At 41.5% G+C, this 21822-nt stretch overlaps 4 protein-coding genes across 4 annotated transcripts; 1 reads left to right on the plus strand and 3 right to left on the minus strand. All coding sequences in view use genetic code 11, as the record gives it.

The window, feature by feature from the left end:
• Nucleotides 1-35: 35 nt before the first annotated feature.
• On the minus strand, nucleotides 36-4987 carry EGR_06936 (rRNA methyltransferase; the record flags this gene model as incomplete). Its single annotated transcript, XM_024496185.1, has 8 exons — nucleotides 36-236; nucleotides 747-1037; nucleotides 1747-1978; nucleotides 2048-2202; nucleotides 2342-2555; nucleotides 3233-3331; nucleotides 4004-4215; nucleotides 4286-4987. 8 exons carry the CDS (start codon nucleotides 4985-4987, stop codon nucleotides 36-38), a joined length of 2106 nt encoding a protein of 701 aa, XP_024349388.1.
• A 746-nt stretch (nucleotides 4988-5733) lies between these two features.
• Nucleotides 5734-6537, plus strand: EGR_06937 (hypothetical protein; the record flags this gene model as incomplete). Its single annotated transcript, XM_024496186.1, has 4 exons — nucleotides 5734-5892; nucleotides 5926-5989; nucleotides 6028-6089; nucleotides 6367-6537. The coding sequence occupies 4 exons, from the start codon at nucleotides 5734-5736 to the stop codon at nucleotides 6535-6537; spliced, it is 456 nt and encodes a 151-aa protein (XP_024349389.1).
• Nucleotides 6538-6583: 46 nt separating this feature from the next.
• On the minus strand, nucleotides 6584-9990 carry EGR_06938 (Acetylcholine receptor subunit beta-like protein; the record flags this gene model as incomplete). Its single annotated transcript, XM_024496187.1, has 8 exons — nucleotides 6584-6763; nucleotides 6836-7045; nucleotides 7329-8027; nucleotides 8133-8313; nucleotides 8370-8479; nucleotides 8557-8601; nucleotides 9706-9851; nucleotides 9891-9990. The coding sequence occupies 8 exons, from the start codon at nucleotides 9988-9990 to the stop codon at nucleotides 6584-6586; spliced, it is 1671 nt and encodes a 556-aa protein (XP_024349390.1).
• A 973-nt stretch (nucleotides 9991-10963) lies between these two features.
• On the minus strand, nucleotides 10964-20717 carry EGR_06939 (WD repeat-containing protein 49; the record flags this gene model as incomplete). The annotated part of the gene is made up of 25 exons (XM_024496188.1): nucleotides 10964-11077; nucleotides 11481-11578; nucleotides 11654-11689; nucleotides 12229-12376; nucleotides 12746-12864; nucleotides 12976-13108; nucleotides 13196-13339; nucleotides 14170-14324; nucleotides 14832-14966; nucleotides 15486-15660; nucleotides 15716-15865; nucleotides 16460-16648; nucleotides 17046-17210; nucleotides 17682-17815; nucleotides 18096-18255; nucleotides 19072-19201; nucleotides 19248-19274; nucleotides 19345-19459; nucleotides 19568-19663; nucleotides 19737-19958; nucleotides 19995-20151; nucleotides 20189-20413; nucleotides 20445-20540; nucleotides 20575-20644; nucleotides 20677-20717. 25 exons carry the CDS (start codon nucleotides 20715-20717, stop codon nucleotides 10964-10966), a joined length of 3234 nt encoding a protein of 1077 aa, XP_024349391.1.
• Between the last annotated feature and the right edge of the window lie 1105 nt (nucleotides 20718-21822).

The following is a 21822-nucleotide window of genomic DNA, read 5'->3' on the forward strand; positions in this document are numbered from 1 at the left end:
AAATGCTTGAGGCTGTCTCCAACAAAAGCAAGCAGTCAAACCTGTGCCTCCTTCTCATGATTCGCTTGCATGGCCATTCGCTCCGCGCGTCGGGCGGAAATGAGGGCTTTGGAGAGATCACTCTTCGTGTTGGTCAACTCGGTCTCAAGCTTCACTTTCTCCTCCGTATTCTCGCACACAATTCGCTTATGCTCGGCCTTCAGTGATGCTACTCGTTCTTCTGCTCTGTCCAGCTCCTACAAAAGTATGAGGTTTAATTTAGCGTGACCGAGTAAAAAGTTCACTTGTGATTTATGGTAGAGGAGACGAAGCTGGAATTCGTCTTTCAGAAAGGCGTTCTAGTCATGACACCTACCAGGACTTTTTCTCCCAAAGATTTCTCAATCTCCTCTAGCCTGCGTTTCAACAGCGCCATGTCATGAGCATCTAAAGTGGTAGGAAAGCAGCATCATAAGTCATGACTAAGCAGCTTTAAAATCTAGCATAGATCAACACGTACGTGTTCTCTTGAGGTCATTCATCCTTTCATCGTAATCTTGCGCGTCCGTAATTAGGCGTTTTGAGATGAGATCCCGATCGGCAAGGGCCACGGCTAGTTCATTCTGAGCAGCCAGTACCATCCTAAAGAGAAAAATCTACCAAAACACCCATAAAACATACTCTTTCAAGTCTTCTACACCACTGGGAAGGGCGGTGTTGATAGGAGGGAGACGAAGGGTGCCGTAGACTTGTACCCCACAGCTCACTTGCTCTACTCGCTTTTCAGGAGTTCTCTTTCGAGAGAGAAGGACTCGAACCATGGGAAGACGTCCACTCACACACTGTATTCGCCGTTCCAATCGTCGAAGACGTCGCATTAATGGCGAGGAGTCGGTGTCTCCGTCGTCCGTAAATACACGATTCCACTGCTCATTCATGGCAATTAGATCAGCATGAAGTCTGGTCAGTGCTGACTTTGTACATTCGGTCAGGCAGGTATTTGAGTTGTTGGAGAGTTGGAGACAACGGTTCAGGTGTTGGATCTCTTGAGAGTAATCCTATACATTTATGGACGGTTGAAGAAGTGAGCTGTTAAGAGAATCAAGCACTACTATCTCGACCTTGCAGCACCTCTATATGCTGATAAGGCATTCTTCAAAACCAATGTCTCTTCTTACTACAGGATGAGACACTGGTGCTGACTCAAACAAACGAAGATTATGACTTCATTAACTGGATGCCGAGAAAGATGTCTGCTGTAAAGACCCACAGAAGCGTTACTAAACGACGTTGACTCTCAGAAAAATCAAAATTTTGAGTTCTGCATAATGACCAACGAGACAGTAGGATCAAGTTTTAACAAATCAAAGTTGACGTTAAAGAAAGGTTTTCTATGTGACTCTGGATTCAATCGCATACCTCCCATCCACAATTTTCTTTTAAAGAAAGGCCTCGATTCATGACGCATGATTAATAAGACTTACTGCAGGGCTTGTGACGATCCAAATGAAAGAGCAACTACCGGAACTACCAAATGTGGTCTCGGTAGAAGCCAGTCACCGATCTATTGGTGTCAATTCCATTAGAAGACAACTAAACCCCCCGTACCTTCGTAAGTACCATCTAGACACCCCCACATTAGAACGCCTTCAGAAGTTGTGAAGTTGTCTAACCGTCAAGATGTACACTGTTTCCATCACGACAAGAAAATCTCACTTGTCAAAAGAAAATTCAGACGACTCATTTAAGACACAAAACAATGCTTACCTCAGTCTTTTTAAAATTTGCCTTTAAGGCCGCCGCTTTCGCCACAAGCTTACGATTGAGAGCTTGATTTTGAGCGTGCAGGCTCTTTAGCTGTTCCTTCTGACTACTGAGCTGATCTTGGGTAGCCTTCTTCGCTTTGATACAAATCTCCTCGTGTGCCGCCCGTTCAATCAACAGCCTCATTACCTGGTGTCGCCAAGCTCGCAGCAACCGATCACACGTTGAAATAGATCTAGTAAATAAGGAGGACATACTCTTATTCATCCATCCAGCTACGTCGAAGCAGTGTGCTGTAACCTACTGGGTGGTGTCTCCCGCCTGGTGTTCAGATCTGTTGCACGTTGAGGCTGCAGCATTTTCCTGCACCTGAAGAATGTTCTCCAAACTCTCCAACCGCACTCGGAGCAGACGGATCTCGTCCCTAAGAATCTCGTTTTCTGTCGTAGTTTGCTTTAACTATCATAAGAAAATATAATCATCATGACTTAAAACAAGAGACTATAACTGTTAAAGAATGAGGTTTAGATATTAAATATGCATTTTCATCGCATTTAGATTAGATTAAAGCATCACTGGTCATTATACATTAGTTTACCTCCGTAGAAAGCTGGTCATGGGACCACTTCCCCTGAGAAGACGCGCTCTGCGATGCTCCTCCTTCAGCAGTTCTGGCACCACTGACTAGAGTACGAAGTGTAGCTAACTCGCTATTTACTGAAGCGTTGATCATTGTAGCCTCTGTGAGCTTCCATTTGGCTTTAGTGAGCTCCTTCTCCAGGATAAGACACCGCTCCAAGTGAGGGCAGTTTCTGGAACAGTTACTATTCGCGCACAATATTGGTTGATAACAGAGGAAAGAGGCAAGAAAAAAAAGGAAAAATAACGACCAGGACGTAGTTTGTGATTCTCCAAATAGGTAAAGCATTATTAAAAGTTCTAACAAAATCCATGAGTTACGCAGCCACTTCATTCGGCCGCTTCCATTCATGTCTCGTGAGCAAATTTAGTGAGTCAGACTTCAAAGGTCAACACTTGCACAACATTGTGGTATTTTTTGAACCAACTCCACAAAAATACGCGGAAATTCCCTCTAGTTGGTCGTGGTTATATGACTGTATTTCGCAGTTCCAGTAGGGGGACATTCAAGCAAAGGATAGACTTTTCAAATGATGGGTCTACCTAGTGATAGCCGGTGTATGCACCGTGGCCCAGCCAACTCCTGATCCATATAACGTTAATTACGACGATAGGCGACAGTAATGGATAGGTACATTGAATGTTCAGCAGGGAATTTTGGATTCTAAGAGATCATATTAACTTGTACCTCCAAAGATTTACTGATCTGCTAAAATCGCAATGGCGCACAAAAGGGCGATCAAACGAAAATCGCGATTAAAAACCAAACTCGAGTCATACAAAATTCAATTTAAATGTCCCACCTAAGCAATAAAACTCAGTATTGGCTAATAAGAAGTTGAAAGCTTACTTGGTGTTAGAGTTACTGAAGTGATTTAAATCAGACTCGGATCCAGCAGGAAGAAACCGGTACACTTGCTCACTAAATGGGGGTGGGTCACCGAAACCACTGGAATAAATTGGTTTCGAAGTTTCATAGGGTAATGAGGAGAGTTGTGTATATTCAGGTTTGCGTTCATTCGAGAGTGTAGTTTTAAGATTACTTGTAGGTAGGGGATCCGCTGAAGAAGGCAGAAGAATGGTCTCCTGGGGAGCCTTTGGTGTTGAATTTGAGCCGCTGAGCTCCTGATAAGGCACAGTTCGTGGGGAGGCATGATGCAAAGTAATGCCAAGAGTGCTTGACAAATACTACTTCAATTTTGGAAAGAGTAAGTGTACATTTCAAAGTTAATTTTCCCCCACAGCTTACACAGTTTTTTTTCACATTTTTATAGCGCACATTTCAGATAAAACTCGTTTCTACTGCCTAAAGCTAGTTACCAATTACTCGACGAACTCACTAAGACAGCACGCATAAGTTTAAAACATGAACAAAGTCAAATATTAGATGAAGGAAGCTGTGATCTATGCAAAGATACAACAGAAAAAACTTCTTTAACCAGTCATTTAACTGGGAACCAACTCAACAAACACTTCTGCAACCTCGAACTGCCATCAAGCTCCAATCATTAACACGGCCAGAAAATACCCCATCAAAAACCAATTCATTTAACTGAACATGTTTCCTATACAGCATTACATTCATGCATGCGTCTATGAGCGAAGCTTTTGAATTTGATACATCAGAATCGCAGTGGCTGCTGCCACATTGAGAGAGGTAGGAAGAGGCGACGCGATGGAAGATGCACCCAAATGCTCCACTTTCCAATCAACAAGACCGGGGATTCTAACAATGAGGTTACAGGTTGATAGCACATTATCTGGCAAGCCACGAGCTTCTGAACCAAGCACTAGAACAAGGGGCTTAGCAGCGCCTTCTTTTGACGCACCTATCTACAAAAATATGGACAAAATGGATAAAGTCTTTTCCTGAGTTTCGAACAATAATGAAGTTTACACCCACCATATCAGGTTTAACCAAAGGCAACTCTAGCGGTGGACAATAATTCAAATTTTCCACAGAATCCGGCTGCATTCCAGCTGTGCCTACTGTAACAAATCCAGCATCTGAGAGCTGTTTCAAAGTGGAGGCGGGGTTTGTGACACGAAAGAATCGCAGAAATTCCATTGCACCAGCACTAAGTTTGCTGATGAGAGGGGATGGTGTTGCAGAAAAAAAGGCAGAAATAAGCACAGTTGGGATGCCGAAAAAGACGGCAGAACGCAAGATGCTACCCATGTTCATGACATCTTGAATTTGGTTTAGAAATAGGACAATAGATGATGAACCACAACAGGACCCAGACTTGCGTCGATTATATGCACAGTGGTTGAAGTGAAGGAGAGAAGAAGCTGAGATGCCATGAAGACTAGGCATAGGCATTGGTGTGCATTTGATGGCGATGCCTTGGTTGGAACGACCGTTGGTGAGATCAGTGAGAAATTCACGAGAAACGGGTTTAATCTCTATTTCAGATGCGAGTTGAACAGCAGCCAAAAGCCAGGGATTTTTACTGCACAGAACCTCGGAAGAAAGTTGAAGAAGGTCATCTCTGACAAATACACATGAGACGACCCTTTGCTTGGCACTTAAAGCTGCTAGTGTTGGCTGAATCCCGTAAACGATTTCCGACTGTCCCTGAGTACTCTTGCAATGAGTACCCATTTCTACAGGTGATTTATTTGAAGTTTCTGAAACCAAACGACGCAAATGTCGCCGTTGCAGCGACAACAAACTCATGAAAACACGACGTAACTCTAGGCGCGTTACAACTAGAGCAAAGCACAAGTTCATTTCGAATGGAATTAAGGTCGAATCGGGATGGAAATTCGAAGCTTATCGTCTATGAATTTATAGTATCTGAATGTACTTGTACAGTGACTCACGTATGGGGAACAAACTAACAACATGATGCCCTTATGCACACACATTCTAAAAGGCGCCCTCGATGTCAAGGATACTTCAGAATTTGTGTTATTTCTTCGGCCTGTGAATTTTTAACCAAACTTAGCCACATTCTGCTACAAGAAGAAACATGTTTTATCTAAAAATTTTTGATCAGGAAAACTTCACCTCTGAGCTCAAACGATCAAAAGTGTAATGCATTATTATAGGACGCAACTTGTTAAGCTCTTAAGGCCTGCTTTTTCATTTTTTGCACCAGTAAACTAGCGTAGGTAAAAGATTTGTCAGTGCGTTTAAAGTGCAGACATATATATGATTGTCAGTAAATCACCAAATCGAAATAGTCTTTTTGCCTAACTTTTTCCCGTGCCTAACACAGTTGCTATTTAAGCACAAGCTAAATCCATGCATGTTCCCATCGATAGATTGACCCTTGGAATTTTACAGAAGTCAATCGGTGGGGCGCCCTTTTGGTTTTGCGTGTCACCTCTCTACTACGTTGGATCATGGCTCTTGATACAAAGATGTCATGCCTCGCTGCAGTCCTGACTTTTATAATTTCCATTTCAACCTTGCACCTGATCAAGCCACTCATCGTAGATATGCCACTTTTCTACATTTTGATCGGCATTTATGGGGGGATATTATGCGTCGTATTACTGACCGTAATTATGGTATTTAGCTTTAACCGTTTTTAGGCAATTAACAACCTCGAGAACCTGATCTTCAGCAACGATTTTTGTGCTCAATTGTTTCCTGAAGGTATTTTTGCTCCTTGTTGGTGATTAATTACGACTTAGTCTTTCTTTCTATTGTGGTGTCATCTTTCTCTGTCGGCTCAATTCATCGAATTTGTGGAACGGTTTGGTATGTATTCTGCTTTGCTTTATGCATGTTAGTGGATCGTTTGCGAACGATGTAGACTGGTGAGGTTTCACAAATCAAGTGTTTAGCACCTTGAGCAGAATGGTCTTCATCCCATGCATGATTAAACACTGAACCTACCATTGTCCACTCTCATTATCCACTTTGGCTCTTACTAGGCTGCAATGGCTAGCCTGACACGAACAAGGTTTCACTTTCCAATGTCTTTTGAAAACCGCTGGCATGTTCAATTGCATTATTTTTCTACTTTCTAGTTTTTTGACATCATGTGCATGTTGCTACTTCTTGAATCGAATATCTCAACAAATTTACTTATCTCCCAATACTCCGCCGATCACTGTTGTGGCAAAGAAAAAGCGGAATTAATCACCATTCCCCAAATGCAAATGTTTTTCTCGATGGACACTTTATCTTATGTATCTTGAATATATTGTGGTTTCTCAGTTCCTGACTTGTTGTATTGGCCTTAATTTATGGCAGGCCTCGATTGTTATAGGAGAATTTATTGATGATGGATGATTGGTCGATGTTGGAGAAAATGTATGGTGCACTGAAAAGGATGATCAGCGTACCACAAGTAGTCACGCATATAAAAATGATAAGTTGGACTCTGTCAATCACTGACGCGACATGTTTCCAGTCTTCTTGTACCTAAGAATGCGTAAAACGAATATGCTTATCCGAGTATCCTTTTAAAAGCTCTTCCACAGCGTCTAAACATACTTGTTTCTCCTTTTCTTCGGCTGTTACGTGCTTCGTAATGCGCTCCACGCTTTTGATGATGGTGTTTAAGTTTCTGTTGATGTTTACCAACAGTATATCTGCAGAATCGAGTTGATTGCATATTGTGCAGTTTGATTTGCCCTGAAAAGAGTAGACGCTGGAATGTCTGATAGCTGGTCTGCGCAGCCTAAAGGAGCGTTGTCGTTGAAGCTAAGATGATGGAACCGGTATGCAGGTAAAAGTTGATGACATTCCTAATGCAATCAAACCCTCGATCTCCCTAAAATGACTTTCCATAAATAGTTTTCTAGTTCCTCATTCTCCTGTCTTATCAGTTCCCCAGCCATATTTTCCGCAGTTTGCCTGCTCACACTTTTTCTAGCAAGAGTTAAGTAATTGGCTTACGACTATTTCCCCTTGCCACCAGCTTCTACAAGTTTGTGGAGTAGATTCAGGCCCGTTAAATCCATCCTCCAAAGTGCTTGCCTCCGACCCGCTCGTGTTCTCGGCTTGAACTTCTTCCGTCCGCGATTTTAATTGGCTTGGTAAAGGAGATACAGTGGATAGTTATTGAAGCAAAGTGACTTGAATGTCTAATGCCTATTTTACCGAACCTTTGCAAACGGAGAGCGGGGGGTAGCCAGTTCATGAAGGTGCCTTGAATCCACGAAGGAACCGTAGGATGGGCCTTTGGGTTACGATGATTCAGGTTGATGATTACCGCGGCCGTGATGCACAATGCCAAAAAGGTCATTGCAAACGTGAAGAGGAGGAATTGTGACAACAGGGGAATGCTCTTCGGACCCGCAGGAAGCATCTTACTCACCAGGATCATGTAAACTACAAGCGTTACCAAGATACTGATTGAAAGGGTTATCTTTTCCCCTGCATCTGTAGGTAAACAGAAAACACAGATGCCCAATATGGCGATCAGAACACAGGGAATAATGATGTTGGTGATGTAGAAGAGGGGTTTACGACGAAGCACGATTTTAAAGGTCAAGCGAGCGGCGATAGGACGATTGGAGACGCTGCCACGGCGATGCGTGGAGGAGGCTTCGAAACGATCATCGTAATGGAGCGGTTTATCAAGGCGGAGGTCACCTGGTCCTTCCACAAAGTCCCACACACCACTTGCTACGTAGTCTGACAGGTCGATGTTGGTTTGATTGCCGTAGAACTGGAGTTCGACCTATTGTGTTCAAAGATCCATCATACTAAACTATCCACGGATCTCGAATCTAGATAGGAATTAGTTTATTTTGGATCAGAACTTGTTTCTTTTTTCAAGCTCTACCTGATTATGAGTGTAGGTCCAACTTCCCAGATCCATGTGGCAGGTTTGCTGATCGAACGGAAAGTATCTAACATCAATTTCACAGGAGGTTTTAAAAATGGCTGGGGGTATCCAAAGCACACGTCCATCGCTGTGAAGAATGGTATTTGGCTTCCAGATCGCCTCAAATTCACCGTCGACACTAGGGGGTAAACATGAACAATTAATTAGCTCATCTAACCGATTTGGTGGGCTTACTTGTTCATTACAACAATATCCGGTTTCCATATTTTGTGAGCGGCTATGTTGATGGACTCAATACCCGCGAATTCATTGGGATTCCAGGCAAATCTGTAGTCGTACCACGACTTGAAATGCGGAGAAGAAAACATGACACATAGAGGCGGAGGCAGATTTACTTACCGTCCTTCAAGGTCCGACTTACCATCATTAGCCAGACGTTGCTCTTGAGTCGTTGGTATTTCTCATCCTATGTCAAAGAGACAAAAAGGTGGTGGCAACGTAAACCCCCTTAAACAGGATCGAACCATCCGCCACGCAGTTACAAGGTCAAAGTGATCGCGTATAACAAGGCTGTTGTGGATGTTTTCTTGATTAGATTAGGATAAAATAAAATGCTGACGTGCTTGCTATGGCGATATTAGTAGATGACTCGGAGATGTCGGTGCGTTTCAAATCTGCCACTAACACACCATTGTACTGATCCATTCATCTGATGCTTGAAAATCAAGAAAACTTCTTTGGAACAGAGAAGTCTTAGCCAAGTCACTTATTATTGCACATTATTGGTTCTTTAAGTTAAGAAAATTGGGGACAGGCTCAGTACTGGGCACTTCAGCAGCTTCTCAATTGCATTTTACCTACTTTAGTAAGTAGTAACTAAGGGTTGAAAAACACAGAATCAACATTAGGCAAAATCTCTTTATAAGCACTTTTTAATGTTAGAAAGGACTAAAGCGGAATCTCAAGAAGCCAGTATATCATTGTAAGTAGTTCAAGACTTTGATATACGTAGGAATAAAGGTTAAAATGGAATAATACACTAAAAGGGAAGAAACGAGTGGAAACACAATCTGAGAACCTTATGAATGGGAAAGAATCCATTAATTAAATACATTTATCTCCCTTTAAAATTTGTGGTTTATGTTTAAAAATTAAGGCTAGACAGTGAGTGAATCGTTTGGGGATGAGCATTAGCAATGAGCTAGTTCGCTTGAGAGACCTCAGAGTAGATAAATTGTTTCTCATCATACATCAGTCAGCCAACAAATAATACTTCTACCGCCTTCCCTCATTTGTTAAAACGGATGAGGACGGACTATTTCAGCATTCTTTACACAAAGTTCCACTGACGCGCCGTCACTCATGCTCAGGAGTGCAGCGCCTTCCCAGACAGACGCATCTCTCTTTAAAGCTCGAGGATATTGGAGTTTTAGGCGAGATGGAAGCTAATCACCTTCCAAACATCACTTTTACAGTCATAATAGTTGAATTTGTTAAAAGATCTCCATAAATTTACTTCTCGCTAGAAGAAGAGAATATTTTGGTAGCAAAAACTCTATATCAAGCTTACCAGCTGCACAATTTGGATCATCGCAAGACCAACTTTGACTTCCACAGTTTCATTCCGCATAAAGACTGGTCTTGTCAGTGGATCGTACTGTCTATCCTCAAATATGTATCTCACAAGTAGATCCTGATCTGAAATTGGAGCACCGGCTGAAGAGGATTAGGTCAAAAAACCTCACACTGCTTCACCTCGACCGGAGTAGAGACATCCCGTTTTGTTAGGATAAATTGCTACAATCACTAGAGGCAGGAGGAGGAAGAGGAGGCGCAGGAGGCAGGCTCTTCTCATAGTGAAGCACAAAACAAAGTGAATTCTCCAACCCTAATCTCCCTTGATTGGCTCATTTTAAGTTAATTAGATAAAAGTTTTTTGTGAATGGAGACAAGTCGAGCAGAATGGACCAATCAAATCACTGCTCCCTGTTGCTCGGTTAAGCTCAAACCTCCATCACTTGCTGGAGAGTAGAAAATGTTCTGAAAAAAAGTGAAACAAACTGAACACTACCCACTTAAATTATTTATTTAAATGCTCGAATTCTTAACTCTTAAAACGGAGGTTTCGGCTTTCGTCTTGTTATCCCTCCTACCGACAGCCTACCATCTCTTCCACCCAGACTCGCACATCGATTGGGGTCGCCGGTGAAGACTTGCTGGAGCCTACTCAGAAGCAAGACTAATCTTCTCTTAAGCGCCACAGAGGGAGGATATCTGTTTAGAACAGGCAGGTCTGAGGAGGTCACGCCTACGTGTGGGGAACACGGAGTCTCAAATTTCATCCCAGTGAGTGACGATTAGACAAGAGGACATATTTTGAGTTGTCATGTTCTCAGGAGGATGCAGTGAACTGCTGTCTGACAATTGTGGAGCGATCACTACCCCTAAAGAGCACGAGGCTAGTGAATTTCCTCCGTTCAGTTTACATAGAGGGCAGGATGATGAATTCATCTGAACTGATGAGAGGCATCTTCTCGTCTTAATGGGTTATCTTTGTGGCAATCGGTACTACCTCTTCAGCTACGTGGGTTGTTAACCCTCTGTAGACCTCGTAACATGGCATTTCCTTCATGTCATTTCTGTCAACTGTGCAGGTATAATCAGAATCCTGCAACTAGTGAGGTGTGGTGGAAAGATTAGACTCAAAGACTCCTTTAACTAAGCTCCCCAATTATTCCCATTCAATAAATCATTCACAAAAAATGAGACAAGTTTTAATACGGATTGACTTCCTCCTTTTAGATAATGACTCTTTAAAAGGTCCCTATTTAAGCATTCTCCGGAATCTTCTGTAGGGAATTTCGTTTTGCAGCGGTCCACCGCCAAGCGCTGTTCCCTTCCATTGACTCCTTCTCCACTTTGTGCTCACTCAAAGAGACTCTCTGAAATGAATGTTTTCGGCATTATTGGAATAAATACAATGCAGAAAACAATTTGTGCCCTTTGCTAAACGAAATATACTTTAACTGCAATGTGTGTGCCTTATTTTGGATAGGATAATGCAGGAATACGAAGGATGAGGGTGAGAGGCAATAGCTCCCTCCCTCCCTCTCTCTCACTCTCTACCGCCCTAACTTTAGCAATTGGGTTAAGCCGGTTGATAAAGTGGACAATTTCAGTCCTATCTGTCCGGAGCACAATAGATGGTACCGTACAGACAGAAAGACGGACAGACGGACGAATACATGTCTGTCGATGCTCCCTAGTGCTTATAACCAATCATATGGGTTATGAGTTTCAACTACACTTTGACAGGTCAAGACTACAAACTGAGATGTAACCTACATCTCTAGTGACATATTGATTGACCTGATGAAGTTGCTCATCAAATTCCAGAAGGTACTTAGGGAATAGGTCTTTTCCGGTGAAAATCTTCTTCGGAGCTGCAAGAAGATGGTGTTGCTTGAAAGTAAAGGACGGCGTTAAAAAACACCTCTACTTCATTTAAAAACACTCACCAACAGAAGAGTTGGCATTCAATTGATTGTATACGTCTAAAACGAGGAGAGCAAAGTTTGAGCCACCTGTCAAACCATCTCAAAGTGGTATTCTTCGAGCGGCTGGATGGCCTGCCACAAACTCAATGACAACAATGCAAGAAACTCGATGTTAAGTGGGCTAACCAGTGATCGAATATCTCGAAAACTTCCACTTTGATGATATTATTTCCGAAATAGAGGTAATAAAAATGAAAGCAACAGTTGACTAGGATGAGTAGATGACAAGTGCCGTAAAAGGCACGCATCGCTGTCTCAGGGCTTGACAAGCATATGCGTAGCTATTACGGGCAGTCGGAATTGATCCCTTTTGGCACAGTAACTCTGCCACTATGCTCAAAACATGCGCATCCACGATGGATTGACTTGTTTTGAATTTAGGAAAGATTCTATGGCCTGCCTTCCGTGCATCATCCAGACTCGTCAGATCCGGCGCATCTTTGAAAGCACTTCAAAGAATATAGTGCCTGTCAGTGTCAAACATAATTTAACTTATTAATTTCATAGAGTGACGGTAGATATCAATAACCACTTACATTTTTCAACCAAGGGCAGTTTGCTGTGTGAGTAAAGAGCACTGGTGCCGGTATAGTCTTCCCTGTTTGCAAAATACTTCACTGGATTGATCATAAAATCCGGCATCTGCAAGCCCTTCTGTTTCATCAGTGGTCTAATTCCCACCGACTAGTGTAGAAGGAGAAAAAAGATTTAAAGATTCAATCAGGCCGTAGTTCAACCCCCAGAGATTACTTAAGGGAAAAGATTTATGGGAGCACTGAACTCAGATCCACAATTACCTACCTGTCTGAAATTAAGTTTACCAGTGTTGTATTTTCAGCAGCATAGGTATTATAATGTTTTAATGCAAATCAATCTTTCAGTTATTATCATGAGCTAGGTAAAATAGTTGTCACGTATTTGTGACGCTGAGCCTAAATGCAAAAAGTGACATTCCACATATATGAAAAGCTGGTAACAAATAAAAAACAGGTCATCAAAACCTCCTTCCACTGTTACTATCCATTCTGTTAAAGAGCTCAATACAAAACTTACGTAGTAGGGTCCGTAATTCGGTCGTCCCAGTTTGTCGGCATAGAGGAAGGGCATCTCGACTAGAATTCGTGGCTGTTGACGCATTGGTTTCTCCAGTCGTATTTTTCGGTACTCCTCGCCTGTATTCAAAAGCATCTAGTATCAAGGAAGATCCAAATCAGCGGCTTCCATCATGAGGGAAGCTCGCCGTAAATGTAGGGTTAGAATTAAGTAGTAGTTAAATGACCCACCAAGGCAGGTCTTATCCCAAACAGTCAGATTGTTCCGAATACGAGTGAGATCACTTTCTGATGTAATCTTTCCATCGCCTAAGACGTCCTTGATTCCGAAGTTGAAATTCCTTCCTGGGAGACTAGCAAACGGCTAAATGATTGGAATCAAAGATAAAGTTGATCCTTAGCTGAGATTTTAAGCAATCAAATAGATAAACAGAAACAGGAGCCAACATACATCAAAATCATCGGGTTCATTAAAATTCTTTTTGGAGTCTTCTTCGCTTTCTTTTTCGACTGAGAATTGGGATTTTGTCTCCTGACTGAAGACAGATCCAGTTGTCATGTCCCTCTGGTAGAGGTCGAGTTTCCATCGCTCTGCCTATTAAGAGAAAACAAAAAAAGTCGTAATAAAGGCATTTGTTTTGATCGTGTTTTACTATGCTCAGTCTTTTAAGTTCATCCTTTTGACTGTCAGTCTTCTTTTTCGTTTTTCCACAAAACCACTTTCTTATCATATCTTCGAAGGTGGCTGGAGGTGCGACGCAGATGAAAGAGATGACCGACATAAACAAAAAAAATCCTAATTTTTTTACTTGGATACCAGTATATGAGCTTCACAGAAGGGGAATGTTTGTCGTAAATGACTAAACTTGCAGACCTTTACTACGAAGAGCCTATCGAAACGGCAGCATCCATTGGCAAGCACCCTGGTGTCCAATTCTAATAGAGTAAGATTAATTTGCATTAAAACAAAATCAGTTCTAGACACCACCTTACATTATCAATCTTTCACTTATAAACTTCCTCCCTAATGCATCATGCCCATATAATGACATCCCCTCACGAGAAGCATGTTCTACTAGCAAGAAATAAGTAGCATCCTCTCCACTAACCAAACCCGGAAGCATGAGCATGAAGAGCATCAGCGAAAACAATAAAAGTAGGGATCGATGTGGCCGAGTGACAATGGCAGCCAACTGATTGGGTATTTTGGTCTTTGTAAATTCAATCGCAGCCCTTGTGTTAGTGAACAATGAGAGTGACCAGGAGGCAGCTCTTAGAGGTACCGTTTAATACCGCTAAATCTCGATCATTATTCTCATTCAATCCTTCCAGGTTAAGAAGAACGACTATAAAACTATGGCCAAACCAAATTTTTTGGTTATCTACCAAAAGGGGTGTCCGCGAGAGGAGGAAGGATAAAATCACCTGACCAAAGATCCCTAGACGTTGACCGTCAATACTCCAGAGGCAAACAGAGCAGTCGGAACTAGCGGTGGTGAGAACAGCGCGTTTCTCCGGTCGTACACAAAACACCAGATCGGTGATCAAGTCGAGATGAGCTTTCCACTTTGAAAGTAATGCTGTTGGATAATAAAAGTGGGCAATCAAAATATCACGGGAATGGATAAATCATTCTTACCATTCAATAACATTCGGTAACATAAATAACTCGAGGTGGACACCGGAGCAGCTATTTGGTGACCATTACTTAGTAAACAAGTGTGCGATAGCTTCAGTACGACTGTTGCGTTCAGAGTGGAATACACAGGAAGCGGTAGTAATGTTTATCCGCTAGTTCTAAGCATTACAGCTGGATAAGCTACGATTTTTTTTCAGTGAACGAATTTTGGCCACACTCAACAAGGTAAAAGAATAAGGAGGAAGGAAGAGTTTGTGGTTGGCTAATGTAGCTGAGTGACAAACCAAAGTAAAAACCTGGCAAACACAATCGTCAGAAGGAATGAACTTAAACTTTTTTTTTTTAATTAATGACGAAGCTCGCGTTCCTTCATGCACATGAATAAAATTATAAATCATTTGTGAAAATTAAAAAACCAAAAAGAGATCGGAATATTTTGGAAACTTACGGGGTTCATACATGCATTTCTCTTCACCCTCAACCAGACAGTACGTGGCAATGTTCCACACCTTCACATTTCCCTCTACATCAGCTGTCGCTAGCATCCCATTTGATGGGTCAACGGCCATGACAATACTGCTTACTGAAACATTTTAAAGTAGCAAAGTTGTTATGACATTCACTTTAATACAGAAACACTTAAGTCTTCGATGAATTCAACACAGCTCCTCAAAATCACTTCGTTTCGTGAACTTAAGTAGTATTGACCTTAGTTATGCGTCTTAAAAAATAAATGATTGACACATTAAACTGACTGCTTGTAGGACATCGTCCAGCTCTAAGTAATGGTACGAAAATGGAACCCTATGAACTGCAACACCCTTGTTAAACTCGTGATTCGTCTCGCCTTAATGGAAACTTCTTGTATTAGCTACCTGGAGGCGGTCGAACCAAAGAGTAACCACAGGATGGTCTGATGATACTGACTAAAGTGAGACGAAGGAGAGCTACTCAAACAAACAAAGTTCTTTTTAATCGAACGTTTAAGTATGCGGGAATTCCAGAGTAGCGTTTGATTATTTAACTAGCTCCTTATACAAAACTATGTTCTTGTAAAATAGTTTAATGAGGAAATGTCCCTGCGCAAGTACGAAGTGCAGACCTTTGGGATGAGCCGCGAACTCGCCGACAAGAATGCACTCGTAGGCATTCCAAAAGCGAACGTAGCCACTTCCTCCACAGGATACAACGTTTGCTCCTTTGCTGCTCCCCGATTTGATTGTTGTTCGAGCAGTCAGTAGAACCACACGGGATATGTTGTACAACATCTCTGAATACTATTTCAAGAGCAGATTATATTCGCACAAATAAAACTTATGAAGATTGTCTTACCGTCTCTGAGTTCGGACTGCATCGCTGATTCATGCGTCGGGAGAAGAGTTCGGAATTGGTGTTCCAGACAATCAACTCACCATCGTAGGAGCCTGTTATAAGGCTATGCGGAGGTAGAGGGCATCCTGCCATAACATCATCTTTGTGTTGCTAATAATGGGAAATTCCACCACCTGTTTACAATCTTGACGGCATACTGCCTACTTAACACATATTAATAGCTGATACTACACGACGAGTCAGGCTAAAATTGTGCAGATGCATGATATAGGTTTTCGAAGTAGTTCCGAAAATCTCATAAATAGGCTAATAAGGAAGTTGGCAAAGGTGCCTACAGAATCTCTGGTGGCATCCGCTTCAATATACTCGAATAGCGTTTAATTGTAAATGGTAAATCTGCTGAAATCGTTGCTTGTTTTTGTTTGACACAGTGGGTTGAAACAAAACTACGCTTTAGAGTTGGCTCACTAACTATTTCCTTATGTATAAAATAATAAATGAATGGGGCATTTTAGCGACCTGCATTATAAATTATTATCAAGAATGCTTTACTACTCGGGAATTCCGAAATATTACTCTATAGAGGGGATTCTAAGGGTCATTATCTTAACCGAAACTTTTTTCAGATTCACTTTAGATATGATAAAACTTGGAAGGGGAATGCTAAACATCCAATGCTTTTAAGAGTTAAAACGCATGATAACAGGCCTTCGGTATGGAAGAGTGATTGTCTCCTTAACTCACAGGAGGGCTCTTCCACTCTGAGGGGAAGACGTAGTGATCACCAAAATTGGTTGATCTGAAGATGATAAAGTGCTTCGAACCGCCCATCACGATCACTGCTCTTTTAAGAATCACCACTTGGGCGACGTCTAAGAAGGTATTATGTGGACACACCAGTGTGTGCAGACAGCTTCCATTCATGTCCCAGACCTGTTTAAGATAGAATTTTTTGAAGAAAGAATGCTGTCGAAACGATGTTTTGTAAAATAAGTGGCAAGAAAAGTTTCCACCGTTCTAGCTTAAATGACAGTGGCTACTTGTGCAATTACATAGGTCTTTACGGTCAGCTCCAAGCCCTTTTACTTTGCATATAAAGGAAATTTCTGCCGAGTCTGTAGTACAATGTTCCGATATGTAACTCGGGTGCCGCAATGGTGGTCGCGGTGCGAGACAAGCACAAAAAGACAGGCCAGCTTTTGTTTAAGTTTTATGGATACAAGAGGAAACAATTTTAAAGAATACCAGCTGACTCGACTGAAGGGTAGTGATCCAATAAGATATTTTAGTTAAAAGAAAAAAAAACACTCAAAATCCAAAAGCCTCTTACCTTGACAGTGCCGTTAGTACTGCCAGTGTATAGTCGGGTATAAGTTGCATCCTGCGAAAGACACGTTATTTCAGCGTTGCCATGACACTGGCTAAGATTTTTAACGCGTTGCCCGCTTTCCACCAACCAGTAGGACATTCTACCTCCTTGACCAACCGTAACAATCTGAAAAAAGCTGACTCTCAATGTCAATCCTAATATGGTCCAGGAGATGTAAAATTACTGAGAGATTATTGCCATACTACTAAGAGAACTACTCCCAGTTATTTTTGTAAAAGTGCAAGTGAAAATTGAGTATAGCAGTGAAGACTACAGGTAAAATGAAGTAACAGAAAAGGATGCTGACATTTAAATATTGATACCCGAAACGTGGCCCTACTTAAATTGGATTCAGTAGCACTTTTTGTCGAAAGCACCAGTCGAATCTGCCCAGATTAGCTCTACCTTCAAAAATTTACCAACTACTTAAAATAAACACCCATTTTAATTCCATAATTTACCACTAGCTGATTTTTTCATTTTCTTGTATCGACTTATGCTATGTCGGCTAAAACACTACAAATTAACGACACCTTCACGTTGGTAAATTTGATGACCAAAATAAATGCTCGCCTGATTATAAATGGGGTTGTAGACAACACCAACAACTGGGTCGTTATGCGTAAAGATACGGTCGGTAATTTCTGGCTTCATTTGCAGCACTCCCAGCGTTGCATTGTAAGCAATAAATAGTCTGCCTTTTTCCTCGTGAAAGTAAGTCTTGTAATAGACTAAGATGGCAAAATAAGGGAGTCAGATATGGACATTTGGTATCATAATTATAGGCTTTCACTAAGCTTACTCTGTGTTCGCAGTGCACTGACTGCATCTGAATAAATGATGGGAAAATCGGTTAGATACCAAAAGTAAAAAGTTTATACTACTTATAATGCCAAAGTTTCCAATAAGTAGACCACCAGTTGTTACTGGGTCTGGATTTGACGATTCAAAATACAAGTATGAACGCCTAAAACAATCACATATATATCTCTTAAAAGAGCTCGAATTTACCATCGAGGCTTTTGGGATAAATTCCCGCCAACTTTTGTATGCAGACTTGCAGCTGGGTGTCCCAAACACGAAGGACGTTATCCTTAGAAAAACTTAAAAGTCGTTGTCGTTTTGTTTGAAATTGAACAGCCACAACAGGAGCTGAATGACCTCGCAGTAACTAAAAATTGTAAGGAAGGAAAAATTTATGACCCCTTAGTTAAAAAAGCTTGTTTTAGAAATATGTAAGTCAAATTGGGACTCTCAGCTTTGCAATCACGTGGTAGCGAATGTCAAGTCCAGCCAATGGAGCCATCGTTCATCAGGATGAGAGAATTGGCAACGGTGGTAGTACGTAAGTACATGGAACGGCGTGTGATGATTGTCTAGAACTCTCGTCAACAAGGTTTTACAAACCTAACCCGTATCTACAGAGGTCCTCGTGCACAACACGGTAGGAAATTCAGTGGTAAAACATTTAAAGGGCATAAACTTTTCAAAGATGGCTAGCTAACTGCTGCAAGCGAGGGTCTCGGTCATGGCAATTCCTAACACGCCAGCATAAAAATCAGTCGTGTCAATGTATCTGATTGTAGACACCAGATAGGCGCATAATCAAACGTCGTAAAACGTCACGAGAGTCAAATCTTTCTGTGACAACGGTAAAAATATTTACTCAAGATCGGGTATTAGGAAAGTGCCCTGGATTCCGACCGATGCCAAGATAAAGCAGACATACTAAATCATTCCATTCCAAGGCTGCTAAAAGTTTAGTGAAAATTTGGCTACAGAGGACAAATTTCGCTTTGCAAAATTTTTTGTTCGTGTCTTAACATCCACAAGTTCTAGTTGAACCTTACTGCCTTGTAGCATTCCCCCGAAGTTGACAATTAAGATGGGACGGAAGTTTGTACAGGAGTATACAATAGAGGATGCTGAAAAACCTCGGTTTAGGCAAAAATTCCATCAATGTCAAAGTAGAGTGAGGTGGTCTTACCCCGCTGGGTTTCGAAGTAACGTAAGGATTCCACAAGTTGATATGATAGTTTATTCCCGCCGTTGCAATTAGAGATAAATCGCTGTGGTAGTCAAATCCATTGATACCTTGGTGGATGTAGAATCTAGACCTAGTGGGACACGGTGGTGAGGTTGATACTGCAAACAATTACTTACACATGGGTAAGGGTTCGGACAAAACTCCTAAAGAAGGGAACACATATTTTACAGGAATGTTAATTCAGGGCCCAAATGTCAATCTTTCAATACCCACTCTTCCATTGTTCCATCTGGGCCAGGAGCTAATCTTTCCAACCAAGAAATGGCTAGTGCACTATTCCACTGAGTTGCACAGCTTATAAGACAATCCAGCTGTGGGATGTATCGCACTATATTAGAGAAAGAAAAATTCAGAAAAATGATTAAAATATGGGCTAAAACGAACATTAAAGAGGGCGATTCATAATAACCTGGAAATAACTTCAAAGATTTTTTACCTTGACGCACCCAATCATTGTGTATCTTAAACCGTCTAATGATCGCAGCTTCTGAGCTCTTTGAAACAGTCAAATAGTGAACAACAATTGTAGACTCTAGGAGTCAAAAATGACACACTTTAATAGGGACCTCTTTTAATATTCTAAGCACATAGTGGATAAGACGAACCTTCCTTATCTTGAGGTAGATTGGGAGGACGTTCAAAAAGGATAGTTTGAGCGAATCGCCAAAATATAATGGTTACATATCCATCGGTATCTCCCCAAAGCAGAAAAGCCTCATTATGATTTTCTGAATTGTACCAGTAGTCAGCACAGACAGGAATCGACGGTAAATCAACAAGTTTTATAGTCGTTTGCAACTCCAATTTTAAATTAAGAGTTGAGAATACTGCAACACGATTATGCGCCAATTTGGAAAACTTACAAATTTCCCTGCTGGAAAGTAAAAAAGCCATCTTATTTATATTGGGCATAGTAACAGCATCGGACACCCACAGATCACGCTGCTTACATAAATCAGTGGAAATTTTGTTCGACTTTTGAGGATGCATATCCAAACCATACATAACAACCAATCCCTCCTAAACGGAAAATACATATAAAAAACAAGGTTATTACCTTGCTTATACTTAAATACCGCTCGAAGTTATTCAGCCTAGTGATTTTCTGAATGTTATCTTTATGCGGACTATGAAGTGTTTTTAGTTCCTTCCACTGTGGTATTGATATGGAGTTGCTCCTTTCATCCCTTTCATGGCAGTCAACTATAAAGTGTGCTGCTATTTTGTCCCAATCAACAACACCCTCCGCTGATACATCAATTTTGTCAAATAATTCATCATACTAGAGCATGCTTAAGCACAAATGGTCTAACCTCTTGTCGCGAGCCACGATTTAGGATTATTGTGAGTGCCTCAATAAATTGCTCCTTGTTCAGTGCCAAAAGACCATTATAGCCCTTTCCAGGCACCTTTGTATCATGAAAAATTACAGTATTTTCCTACTGAAAAGGCTTCTTTTAGTGCCATTAAGTCATCGACGGTAAGCTTCATCTCAATTGATTGTTCGTTAGCGCTTAGACATAAATTGCTTGATTAAGAACCTACCTCTGAGTATGAGAATCTTTAGAATTCCAATATGTACCCATTCTGTCATGTGACGGTATTTCCGAAAAGCCCTCCAGTAAGCCGTAAGTTTTGTTTACGTGATCAAGGACAATGTTTTAATTATTAAAAGTAAAGGCCTAAGTGTGCAAAAACATATCGATAGATGCAGGAACTGTAATGTAAGTGAAAATAACAGTGAAGCGAAGGGTGAGTAATAAACTAGCTCAGTGAGTTTCGAGAACAAAATAAGGCACTTTTTGCAAAAATATTAAATTACTTTTTTAAGAAGCACTTGTATAAAGTCATAACCGAGCTAGTTGTAGCTTCCCGAGACTTCCCTGAAGACAAAAGGGGACACAACACTGGGGCAGGATATGTATATTTAGCACAGAGAAGGCGTTTGGGCAGCTGGCATGGTCCGAAGTCCAGCCCACCCACCGTGGTACAAGAAGGCAAATTCAAGAGTCCAAAAATGTCGCCTCACCACTTGCACAAGATATATATGTATGTGTATCCTACATATAGTAGGCATTAGAGCTATTGGTGTGGCCCGAGAGCCACACCCCCCCCCCCCCCCTCCGGTGAAGGCACGGTAGCCAAGCCACAAAAGTGGTACTTTACTTAAACCAACAGTTAAACAACCAAAGCATTACAGTAGCACCTCTCCTCTTTTGAGCTTCTTCCCCTACACATCCCTTGGTCATCCTCCAACTTCAGCTATCACAAAGGGGATACCCACGAGTGGACGGGGTACAGTCATCAATTCTTTATGCGACTGAGAAGATACTTGGCTGCAGCACCACTGATCCCTCTTTGCAGATCTACTGGAACTAGATTTTCGTCCTGTCCAGGTAATTGATTTAAAGACGAGAATTTGTACCCACTATTACACATATCCATATCTAGAAGTAGGAACAATGAACCAAAAGCAGATTTATGTAAGGAAGTACGGATTTCAACGCAGCTCTCGGATAGGGTTTCGCGATTGTTCCTCCTTGCCAAGTTGTTCTCACCTCGACGCTGCCCGGCATTATCTATTTGGGCTAAAAGTTAGTTGGCAGGGAAGTGGAGAGGTATTGCCAGTTCACTCCGAAACAAAACTATTCCAGATGGTTCACGGCCATTGTCGCTTCAGTTATTAGTAGC

This window comes from Echinococcus granulosus, assembly GCF_000524195.1.
Source record: "Echinococcus granulosus chromosome Unknown EG_S00066, whole genome shotgun sequence".
Lineage (NCBI taxonomy): Eukaryota > Metazoa > Platyhelminthes > Cestoda > Cyclophyllidea > Taeniidae > Echinococcus > Echinococcus granulosus.